This window comes from Trachemys scripta, chromosome 3 (genome assembly GCF_013100865.1).
Source record: "Trachemys scripta elegans isolate TJP31775 chromosome 3, CAS_Tse_1.0, whole genome shotgun sequence".
In the NCBI taxonomy this organism is placed as follows: domain Eukaryota; kingdom Metazoa; phylum Chordata; order Testudines; family Emydidae; genus Trachemys; species Trachemys scripta.
The window spans coordinates 74,153,490-74,166,195 of NC_048300.1; the positions used below are offsets into that span (position 1 = coordinate 74,153,490).

The 12,706-nt window shown below is 41.4% G+C and overlaps 2 protein-coding genes across 7 annotated transcripts in view; both read right to left on the reverse strand.

The window, feature by feature from the left end:
- TBCE (tubulin folding cofactor E) overlaps window positions 1–6,712 on the reverse strand; it is a 97,779-nt gene extending 91,067 nt beyond the window's left edge. Inside the window, exon 1 of the mRNA XM_034765072.1 lies at window positions 6,661–6,712. The gene's annotated coding sequence lies outside the window, so the exon portion shown is untranslated. The remainder of the gene's footprint in view (window positions 1–6,660) is intronic.
- GGPS1 (geranylgeranyl diphosphate synthase 1) overlaps window positions 1–12,706 on the reverse strand; it is a 60,272-nt gene that overhangs the window by 4,215 nt on the left and 43,351 nt on the right. For all 6 annotated transcript variants that reach the window (XM_034765081.1, XM_034765076.1, XM_034765077.1 and 3 more), the window contains one exon: window positions 6,661–6,731. In XM_034765081.1, the coding sequence (XP_034620972.1) occupies window positions 6,661–6,731 (71 nt within the window). The remainder of the gene's footprint in view (window positions 1–6,660; window positions 6,732–12,706) is intronic.

The following is a 12,706-nucleotide window of genomic DNA, read 5'->3' on the forward strand; positions in this document are numbered from 1 at the left end:
CCCTGCTAGCCAAACGTGAAAAGCTCAGGGCTAATTCCCTCCCCCCCTGCGCTTGGCTAAACGCAGGGAAGGATTTCTTTTCAGCCACAGGCAAACAGCCCAGTAGGAACGGCCACATCTGTCCCCTTAATTAAATTCCCGTATTTCAACCAGGTTACCATGAGCGATATCACTCTCCTGAGGATTACACAGCGAGATAAAGAACAGATGTTGCTTGAATGCCAGCAAACACCGGGACCATACGCTGCCAGGCTTTGTCATGCAATGTTACCAGATTACTTGCTACTAGCATGGCGTGGTCAAGTGTCCTACCACGGAGGACGGAATAAGGCTGCACTGCCCAGAAACCTTGTGGCAAGGCTTTTGGAGTACCTCCAGGAGAGCTTCATGGAGATGTCCCTGGAGGATTTCCGCTCCATCCCCAGACACGTTAACAGACTTTTCCAGTAGCTGTACTGGCCGTGAATGCATCCCAAGTCCTCAGGGCAAAGTAATCATTAAAAAACGCTTGCTTTTAAACCATGTTTTATATTTTAAAAGGTAAATTCACCTGAGGTCCCTTCTATTGGGTCATGGTCTTGGATGCTGGCTTGGGAGGGTTCTTCAGTCAGGCTGAGAAAAAGATCCTGGCTGTTGGGGAGAATGGAGTGCTGGGTGTTCTCCGCAAGCTCGTCCTCCTTGTCCTCCTCTTCCCCGTCCGCAGAATCCTCAGGTGTAGCTGATGAGATTACCCCCGCCTCGGAATCCACGGTCAGAGGTGGTGTAGTGGTGGCGGCCCCCCCTAGAACTGCATGCAGCTTGGTGTAGAAGCGGCATGTCCGCGGCTCTGACCTGGAGCGACCGTTTGCCTCCTTTGTTTTTTGATAGGCTTGTCTGAGCTCCTTGACTTTCACGCTGCACTGATCTGAGTCCCTATTGGGGCCTCTCTCCATCATGCCCTTGGAGATTTTTTTCAAAAGTTTTGGCATTTCGTCTTTTCAAACAAAGTTCTGCTAGCACTGAATCCTCTCCCCATATAGCGATCAGATCCAATACCTCCCGTACGGTCCATGCTGGTGCTCTTTTTCGATTATCAGCCTGCATGGTTACCTGTGTGGATGAGCTATCTGTGATCACCTGTGCTCTCCACGCTGGGCAAACAGGAAATAAAATTCAAATGTTCGCGGGGCTTTTCCTGTCTACCTGGCCAGTGCATCCGAGTTCAGATTGCTGTCCAGAGCGGTCACAATGGTGCATTGTGGGATAGCTCCCGGAGGCCAATACCATCGAATTGCGGCCTCATTAACCCTAATTCAAAATGACAATATCGATTTTGGCACTACTCCGCTCGTCGGGGTGGAGTACAGAAATCGATTTTAAGAGCCCTTTATTTTGAAATAAATGGCTTTGTTGTGTGGACGGGTGCAGGGTTAATTCGATTTAACGCTGCTAAATCCGAATTAAAGTCATAGTGTAGACCAGGCCAAAAAGCAGCAGCTTTCAACTGGATCCTGGCATAAATAAGGAGACAGTGGAATTGACAGGATTGGGTAGTGTGGAAGTGTTTCTTTGTACTAGAGAGAAAGAAGAACATAATTTTGCATATTCTGAAATCAGACAACTAGGATGTGGGGAAGCAATCGTCTAGAAGAGACTAATAGAAATGTTCATCCATCCTAACCAGTAGAGATAGTGTAGCAGTGTTCACAAGCAATGGTGCAAAGGTGGTGGGTGATATGTAGACTTGGAGATGCAAGATGCAGCATTCGTGAACAAGGATGATATTTGCTGTCAAAACTTTAAGTAAGGGAACAGTTGTTTGATGGTGCTTCTTTTGCTCTGAAGTGATTCTGACATTTAGCTGCCTGGTAAAGAAATCAAATAAATTTGTGGATTCATTTAGTCAAAACAGCCAGTGTGGTGCCAGTGAAGAACATAAAGGTGTCAGATGGTATGTAATTTGATTGTCAGTGGCTTAAAAGTGATAGTTAAGTTAGGTGAGAGGTCAACAGTCAGGAGATTGAAGACTGCAGTGATCTGAGAAGTTAGCCTCGTAGGATCCCTTACTGGAGCCAAAGAAAGAAATGCTTAATAGAAAGAGCTGAATGCTGCAGACTGCCCCATATTACAAGGCTTCATGCAGTTAAAGTCACAATGAATTACAGAGAGGCAGCAGCTGCTCCATAGTTAAGGCTGAAGCCAGCTTTCCATTCTAAGCATGATTTTCAAACCTACCCCTTAAAGGAAAAAAAAAACAAAAAACAAAAAAACAAACGATTCCCTGATATTTCATGTACTGTATCATCCCACTATAGACTCTCTGGAAAGTTTGGTATAAAGTCATTCAGAAGTTTGTGTTGTAGTTTTATTTCACTCATACATTGTTGTTCATTAAGTTTTTTGGCTAGATCTCACTGATTTGAAGTTTCTGTGAACCACATTCTATTAAGGAGTCTTAGCCTTTCCTAAATTTTAAGATGGTATTTGCAGGTTTTGTGATAACATTTCAGGATGTTATCACAATAATAAAAAAATGTGTGTGTGTGTCTATATGCACAAAAAGTATACTACACATTTTAAAGTTATACATTTTAATGTACTTTTCAAAACATGGATGGCCCATGGGTAGATGCTCATGAAGCGTGGAAAAGAGTAGCTGACAGGAACTAGACAAAGTGTATGTGGGTCTGAAGTGAACGAATGTGATGAAGCCACCTGGGCACAAGTAGTATTGGGAAATGGGAAAAGGAAGCCACATGGAAGAGAGAGGTTTTCTCAGAAGGAATGTGGCCTATTCCTGCATTGCTTCAGTACTTCACTGGAATCCCTGCACTGCTTGAGGGGCCTACAGGAACAATCACTGATTAAGTTAAACATTTAAAATCCAAGGATGTTGATAGAGCTAATACAGCCTTTGTTAACTTTGAATGGAAACAAATATTGTTTCAGAAAACAAGAATACTGCCATGCTTTTATATCATCACAGGAAAATGGAAAAGAAAATAAAGATTACGCTTCAGATGTGCTGTCTCTGAAGGTAGGCAAATACACAGTTCAGGTCACCCAACCAAACTTTACTCTGTTTCTGGTGGTTCTGAGGGTGGCATTTAGGGACAGACTTCTTTATCCACACAGTGCATAGGAACTAGGACTGTTGATTAATCACAGTTAACTTACGTGATTAACTAAAAAAAAAAAAAAAAAAAAAAATTACTGCGATTAAAAAATTGAGATAAATCGCAGTTTTAATCGCACTGCTAAACAATAGAATACCAATAGAAATTTATTAAATATTTTGGATGTTTTTCTACATTTTCAAATATATTGATTTCAATTACAACATAGAATACAAAATGTAAAGTGCTCACTTTTATCATTTTTACCGTGCAAATATTTGTAATAAAAATACAAAGAAATAGTATTTTTCAATTCACCTCATACAAGTACTGTAGTGCAATTTCTTTATCATGAAAAAGCAATTTACAAATGTAGAGTTTTTTGGTTACATAATTGCACTCAAAACCAAAACAATGTAAAACTTTAGAGCCTACAAGTCCACTCAGTACTACTACTTGTTTAGCCAATCGCTAAGACAAACAAGTTTGTTTACATTTACGGGAGCTAATGTTACCCACTTCTCATTTACAATGTCACCTTAAAGTGAGAACAGGTGTTTGCATAGCACTTTTGTAGCCAGCATTGCAAGGTACAGTATTTACATGCCAGATATGCTAAACAGTCATATGCCCCTTCATGCTTCAGCCACCATTCCAGAGGACATGCTTCCATACTGATGCATGTTAAAAAAAAAAAAAAAAAAATGAATTAAATGTGTGACTGAACTCCTTGGGAGAGAACTGTATGTCACCTGCTCTGTTTTACCTGCATTCTGCCATATATTGTGTGTTACAGCAGTCTCTGATGATGACCCAGCACATGTTCGTTTTAAGAATTTCACTGCAAATTTGACAAAACGCAAAGAAGGTACCAATGTGAGATTTCTAAAGATAGCTACATCATTTGACCCAAGGTTTAAGAATCTGAAGTGCCTTCCAAAATCTGAGAGGGACGAGGTGTAGAGCTTGCTTTCAGAAGTCTTATAAAAACAACACTCTGATGAGGAACTTACAGAACCCGAACCACCAAAAAAGAAAATCAATCTTCTGCCAGAGGCATCGGACTCAGATGATGAAAATGAACATGCTTCGGTCTGAACTGTTTTAGATTGTTATTGAGCAGAAACAGTCATCAGCATGGATGCATGTCCTCAGAATGGTGGTCGAAGCCTGAAGGGACATATGAATCTTTACCACATCTGACACAAATATCTTACGACCCTGGTTACAACAGTGACCTGCGAATGCCTGTTCTCACTTTCAGGTGACACTAAAGAAAAAGCAGGCAGCGTTATCTCCTGTAAATGTACACAAACTTGTTTGAGCAATTGGCTGAACAATAAGTAGGACTGAGTGAATTTATGTTTTACATTGTTTTATTTTTGAATACTTGTAGGTAAACTGAAAAATAAAATAAATAGTATTACAGTGCAAATATTTGCAATAAAAATATAAAGTGAGCACTGTACACTTTGTATTCTGTTTTGTAATTGAAATCAGTATATTTGAAACTGTAGCAAACATCCAAAATATTTAAATAAATGGTATTCTATTATTGCTTAACAGTGCGATTAATTTTTTTAATCGCTTGACAGGCCTAACAAGAACCTCAATATTGAAGTACAGGAGTATGGTACTCCTGTACTCAATGGCTCCATGTCTAGTTGGCAGCCGGTTTCAAGTGGAGTGCCCCAAGGGTCGGTCCTGGGGCCGGTTTTGTTTAATATCTTTATTAATGATCTGGAGGATGGTGTGGACTGCACTCTCAGCAAATGAGTTTGTCTGTTTTGCAGATGACACTAAACTAGGAGGCGTGGTAGATACACTAGAGGGTAGGGATCGGATACAGAGGGACCTAGACAAATTAGAGGATTGGGCAGAAAAAAACCTGATGAGGTTCAACAAGGACAAGTGCAGAGTCCTGCACTTAGGACGGAAGAATCCCATGCACCGCTACAGACTAGGGACCGAATGGCTAGGTAGCAGTTCTGCTGAAAAGGACCTAGGGGTCACAGTGGACGAGAAGCTGGATATGAGTCAACAGTGTGCTCTTGTTGCCAAGAAGGCTAACGGCATTTTGGGCTGTATAAGTAGGGGCATTGCCAGCAGATCGAGGAACGTGATTGTTCCCCTTTATTCGACATTGGTGAGGCTTCATCTGGAATACTGTGTCCAGTTTTGGGCCCCACACTACAAGAAGGATGTGGAAAAATTGGAAAGAGTCCAGCGGAGGGCAACAAAAATGATTAGGGGTCTGGAGCACATGACTTATGAGGAGAGGCTGAGAGAACTGGGATTGTTTAGTCTCCAGAAGAGAAGAATGAGGGGGGATTTGATAGCAGCCTTCAACTACCTGAAGGGGGGTTCCAAAGAGGATGGAGCTCGGCTGTTCTCAGTGGTGGCAGATGACAGAACAAGGAGCAATGGTCTCAAGTTGCAGTGGGGGAGGTCCAGGTTGGATATCAGGAAAAACTATTTCACTAGGAGGGTGGTGAAACACTGGAATGCGTTACCTAGGGAGGTGGTGGAGTCTCCTTCCTTGGAGGTTTTTAAGGCCCGGCTTGACAAAGCCCTGGCTGGGATGATTTAACTGGGAATTGGTCCTGCTTTGAGCAGGGGGTTGGACTAGATGACCTCTTGAGGTCCCTTCCAACTCTGATATTCTATGATTCTATGATCACTAATGAAATCAACGTATGGACTGGCTGGATAAGAGTGTCAGAAATAAGAGTTGGAGAATTGATCTCGTCAGATAATATTTGGCGAGAAGCAGCTTTTATACCTTAGATGTAGTTAATTTAGAAAAAAAATGCACTGCAGACTAGATTTCTGAAAAGAATGTTTGACTTGACAGAGCCACATGGTGGGGGCACACAGCCAGACACTGAGGGTTCCTGACATGTAGTCAGAAGTGACACCTGCCAGGAACTGAATATTAGGTGGAAGAACCCTGATCCCTGGTTCAGTGCGTCTGACTAGGGTGTGCTGGTAACCATCCATCTCTGCACTGAGAGGCAACATGATCATCATCTAGATGCTTTGCTCAAAACTGGCACACAACAAACAACTGATTAGTTATTGAAGACTTCATACAGCCGTTGGCTTGTGATTTTGACATGGGAAATATCAAGCAATAAATGGCCCTTTCCCAACCCCACTGTGCTTAATGATTTGCAGAGCAATTGGCTAGTTTCTCAGACAGGTCACTGAAAGTGCTGTGTTAAGGGATCGAGAGGAGGACAGTGATAGCTGTTCAATTACAACCTTTAAAGATAAACAGGTTAAATACACATTTTGGAGAAACACGTTACACACAAAAAAGTAACATTTTGAGTAATGTTAATAAGCAGATGTTTTCCTTTTTATGAACATTAAATTCACAAGGCTGCAAGGCATAGGAAACTACTTTCCAACAAACCAAGCCACCTTCGGCAAAAAATAAATGGAAGAGTTCGGGATTTATCAGTATTCGATGCTATCTAAACTAAGGGAATCCGTCATCTGTATCTCTTATAGTTTTAAAAATACCTCCTCTTTTAACCAATAAAGAGAAAGTGACTGGTACCTGTATTTTATCGTCTGGAACATTCAGCCAGTGATTAAAGGCCTGTGACAGTTTGGTTCTCACTTGTTTACCTGTTAAAAAAAGGTTTAAATATTGAGGAAGGAAATTCCATAAGATCAAATAGACAAAAAGTCAAATACCTGTACAATAATTCCATGCCTCTATTTCTAACAATTACCACCCACCACTATAAGAACAACTGGTTCAATAAGAACAAAAGTTGATCAGTAACAATGTCCCCAATGAGTTTTGACTTAAGCTACTATAATCTGCCAACTTAAGTACTGCTGGAAGTGGGAAAAGGTGGACGGCTTCCATAACATATAGAATAAGCAGCATCTTGCTTAGTCATATCAGTGGCCTTACGTTAAACATCTCATGGTGCTATCTAGAAACAATGCTACACTACATATTGCTATCAGTTACAGTAAGTTATATTTAGACATCGCTGTAATTAAATTGGTAAAACAGTTTATAGTTGACCATGGTGGATGAAGGGCAGACTGCAAGTCTGTAGTTTATATAAATCTGACAGCAACTGACAAATTTTATAAACCTAAATTTGTCAACATTAAGGACTTTTTTGGGATATGTAACGAGTTATAAAACAAGGTTTCAGAGTCAGATCAATCATTTAACTATCAAACATCTGATCTGCTAGTGCACAGATCTCATGTTTTATTTATTGATCATCCCTTTATTTGCAGCTGGTCCTCCCACAATATACCAGTCTTATTTTTCTCCTGGGCTAACTGCCATCATAGTAGTCTGTATTCCACTCAGGACAACAAAAGTGGAATTTGACTTATTTCCGTTTCTGCATCGCATTGGAAATCCACTAACTAGTTCAATGAGGTTCGTTGGCAACAGAAAGGTAAGCAACTGGGCAGCAGAAATAGTCTGACCAATACCAAAGAGATCCTTAATACACATTTTGAACAGAAGGGAAATTTTTTTCAGAAGTTTTATCAAACTATTTGTTCTGGAAATCGCTCCCAAAAACCACTAATAGTAATACTTGATTCTCAGAATTAATTAACCAAAATAGGGCAAGCAATCACCTTTTTCTGAGAAAGATGAAAGACAGAAGATTTAGAGTCCAAATTTCACTTTTAGAGGAGCTAAGCTAATAATCATTCTAACATCTGTTTCAACACAAAGTAGGAAAAATTAAATTTTAATTAGTTTAATGCATATTAATATGCATATACCTATATATTTTTTGGAATGAATAGCAACTGCCAGATCAATTAGGGAGAACACTAAAACAGATATCTTAATACGAACATAGAGTTCAGGTTATCCTGAGCTCAGCTTCCTGATGGAACAATTTCAAAATCATATTAAGTCAAGCATCTCTGTAAATACAGCTCTTACTAAGAGTTCCTGGGAAAATAGCTTTATACAAACCACAAAGCTGGGCATGCCAGAGTCAGGTTTCAGACGGTTTTTACCCTGTTCCTTGCAGAGCAAAATTAAAGAACTTGAAACAGATTAATTTCACATGACTAAATTAGTTTTGGGGACAACGACCAACCTCTGAGCATCCTGCAAGTGTTTTAAAGTTTGACTGTTTAAGTTAAAGATTTCAGAGTGATAGCTGTGTTAGTCTGTGAATCTGTAGTTTTAAGAATGCTTGATAGAGATCTTGTAGGTGTTTGTCTCTGTCTGAGGGATTGGAGCAAATACTCACCTGCTGAAGTGAAAAAACAGATTGACAGAGCCAGAAGAATACCTACTCCAGGACAGGCCCAACAAAGTAACAGAACGCCACTAGCCATCACCTTCAGCCCCCAACTAAAACCTCTCCAGCGCATCATCGAGGATCTACAACCTATCCTAAAGGATGATCCCTCACTCTCACAGATCTTGGGAGACAGGCCAGTCCTCGCTTACAGAAACCCCCCAACCTGAAGCAAATACTCACCAGCAACCATACACCACACAACAAAAACACTAACTCAGGAACCTATCCCTGCAACAAAGCTCGTTGCCAACTCTGTCTACATATCTATTCAAGGGACGTCATCATAGGACCTAATCACATCAGCCACACCATCAGAGGCTTGTTCACCTGCACATCTACCAACGTGATATATGCCATCATGTGCCAGCAATGCCCCTTTGCCATGTACACTGGCCAAACCGGACAGTCTCTATGCAAAAGAATAAATGGACACAAATCAGACGTCAAGAATTATAACATTCAAAAACCAGTCGGAGAACACTTCAACCTCCCTGGGAACTCAATTACAGACCTAAAAGTCGCAATTCTCCAACAAAAAAGCTTCAAAACAGACTCCAACAAGAAACTGCAGAACTGGAATTAATTTGCAAATTGGATACCATTAAATAAGGCTTGAATAAAAACTGGGAGTGGATGGGTCATTACACAAAGTAAAAACTATTTCCCCATGCTAATTTTTCCACTACTGTTACTCAAACCTTCTTGTCAACTGTTTGAAATGGGCCATCCTGATTATCATTACAAAAGTTTTTTTTCTCCTGCTGATAATAACCCACCTTAATTGATTAGTCTCATTAGAGTTGGTATGGCAACACTCATTTTTTCATGTTGTGTGTGTGTGTATATATATCTTCCTACTATATTTTCCACTGCATGCATCCGATGAGGTGGGTTCTAGCCCACGAAAGCTTATGCTCAAATAAATTTGTTAGTCTCTAAGGTGCCACAAGTACTCCTCGTTCTTTAAGTTAAAGAGCATCTCTCCAACTGCTCTGTGAAGGACCTACCCAGACCAGGGAGTATGAACAGCATGGGGCACTGGGAATTTGCACATGAGGGGGTCAAAGCCCCTTGCTGTGCATGCACTCCCAGGAGGCAAAGATCAGCCACCCTTTTCTTTAAAGACACAGCTGCTCTTGGCTCTTTTACTCCCATGGAAGATGGGAGGATGTTGGGTATGACAAAGTTCACTGTGCCTACCAGCCCTCCCAGGCTAGCCTGTGCTGGTGGGGGGCGATCTCAGTTGTCTTCCCAGCAGGCAGAGGGCAATCTGTGCTGTCTTTTCAGTTTATCTGCTCCAGGTCACAGATTTTGTGGGGGAGTTGGTCTGAGGATCCCTACAGCATGCCTCTTCCAAACTCAACTCACATGGTCCAAGTTTCCTTAAGGGAACAGGGTAAGCAACCCTGCTTCCCTGTCTCAGCCTAGCTACTCCCACAGTCCTCTCTCTTCAGGAGACTAGGAATCCCCATTACCTCCTGTCCCCTGCTCCTTCACACACACACAAGGAATCAGGTCCCTTCCAGTCCTCACTCTGCCTCTTCTCTGCTGGGGGAGACCAGTGAGGGGTGCTGCCTCCCCTTCCCCACCTGGCTGTTTCATGGATTTATTTATTTTTTTTAAATTCAGAGGAGAGAGGCTTCTACTTTCCCCTCCAAATCCACTGTCTCTTGGCTTCTTGACCTGTTCTGTGGTAGGGGTCTTACTCAAGGTAATCTACCCTTCAGGGGGGTTTGCTCTCCTCCAAACTATCTCTGGAACCTGTTGATGAGCACAGGGGTAAAGCACTAAACATAGTGCCCCATATCCATGTTGAGGGTTCTAGGGAGCAAAGAGAGGAGTTCTCTCTCCATCCTGTGCAAAGATACGGGAAAGTAAACGTCCTTCTGGTCCCAAACTTCAAAACAGCAGCAGCTAAAAGCTACCATGGTACTCACACTGCAGAACCTGAAGAATAGCATACAGATGAGTTTCCTTCAGAGCAGTTCACAAAAGTAATCATCTTTCATATTGAAATAGGAACATTTACAAGTTAATCGAAAGGTCTGAAATCCATTTGAGGGCTTCAGGAGATGCTATAGCTCCTGTAAATGAAAAGGTGAGGCACTTGGTTCACAGTGTTTGACAGTTTGGAGGTCTCCGCATTCATGCTGTGGCAAATACTTGATTCTTCTTTAGTGCAGCAGGTGCACGCAATCCATGTAACGTCCCAATACGGCTGATAGTCATCTATTGTCTTTAGCAGAGCAAGAAACCACGAGAGATTTAAAGAAACCAGGATCATCTTCATGATGTATGTTATTTATGTCAGAGCCTGCCCATTGCATCTGCCAGGGTTGAAGCTGATAACAGAAGAGCTTCTCTAGATGCTCTGAATGGTCAGAGGGGCTTAAGACAAGTGTGAGGCAGGTGAAAAAAAGTGTGAGGTCATGGAGTGGGAGCTGTGGTTAGTAACAGCTTTCTTGTACTTATGCAACATATTCCTCTCTCACTGGCTGGTTGGAGGAAGGATGTTTGTGAGGACTGGAAACCAAGGCAGTACAATGGACTTCAGGGTACCAGTTACAAGTCTGAGACATTTAGTTGGATATCAACCAGGTCTCTATGCAAGCTTTTTCCCTGAACAGGTACACAGTACTTAGCCGTGGAATAAACTGATCCCTTGGGAGGCCAATGTACAGACTCTGCTTTTTGCCAACCTGACTGCTGATGGAAATGGAACGTTCTGTCCAAAAACACTGACCTAGTGCATCAAAACATCTGGTTGCACTGAAGAGGTTGGATCGCTTCAGCAGAGCCCCTTATGCCAGATAGTGTCACAGGCTGATGACAAGTTGCAGCTGTTTTAAGCTTCTGCTGAAAGCTGGCCTCAATATGTGTAGTCAGTGCAAACAACTGGTCACAGCAGCTTTGCCCTGCCCTGAAACCTGCCTATGCTGGAGGAACCATAATCTGCCTAGCCAGGATTGCTCGCGCCAGGAATTTCTCTCTCCTCTGTACAACATACATAGGGCAATAGCTTTTGGGGTTATTGAATGGTTTTCCAGGTGTGACATTGTGTAATTAAAATATAATCATCCAAATCATTATTTCTACCATTGTTATATACTTGCAACGAATCTTATGAAGAGTGTAACACGTGGCCAGAAAGGGTTAAGCATCCTGCAGGCTAATTAACCCAGAGTCAGCCTGTAGAAACATGTTAGAAATGGTAATTAAGGCTACTCAGGGCTAGATAGGCTAGAACTTTGAAATGCAAACCTGTATTGTTAAAGAATGAGAGGTTATAACTAATTGTGTGCATCTTAGAGGATAGCCATGTAAACAGACATTTTCTGTCTGTCACTATCATTATTAATTCAGAAATCAAAAGGGAATATTAACATTTAGATGAATCTTGGGTGAAATAAGTCATTGTCTATATGTTTCTTTGAAGTTTGTAATAGACTGTAATGAATAAATTGCCCTATGTTAATTTGTGTAACTAATTACTGGTGGTGTTCAGGAAACAGAAAGTTACATCAAAAACTTATTGTTTACCGAGGACTGTATGGGTAAACAGGCTGCTAGAAAACTGTATAAAAAGACCTATGGGTCCTGATCCTGTCATCTCAGATTTGCTTGAGGCTTCAATGCAGGAGAATCTTAAGATACAAGATTGAGATCCCAGTGCTGACTAGTCTGCCCTGACTATGATATTGGACATTGGACTATAACCTATGGACTAAAATCTACAAGCACTCTTTGCAACTATAAAGCTTACCATCTCTGCTATAAATCTGAACCTCAACAACTGAACTCATGTCTGTATGTATATTGATCTTTTAACCATACTCTCTTCTTTTTAAATAAATGTTAGTTTACTTAATAGTAATTGGCTGTAAGCATGTATTTGGATAACATCTGGAATATTTATTAACCTGGGAGATAATGTGTCTGATCCTTTGGGATTGGTAGAACCTTTTCTTTTATATGGTGAAATAAGATTCTCAAAATCATCATATTTGACTTGGGTACCTGGCTGGAGGCCCGAGGCTGGATTACTTCAAGGGAACTGTGTTGCTGGTTTTTGGGCAGCCAGTGAGGTAATAAAGAAACTGTTTTGTGCTGGCTTGGTAAATTTAAACATAGAAAATATCCACCAGTTTTGGGGATTATCTGCCTCATTCTTTGCAGATCACCCTAATTGAGTGACCTCAGCTGCCTTCTCTCCCCAACCCCCCACGACCCCAGTCACACCAGGTTTTAAAATGGCAATGACCTTGGTGGTGATGGGGGACTTCAACTACCCAGATATCT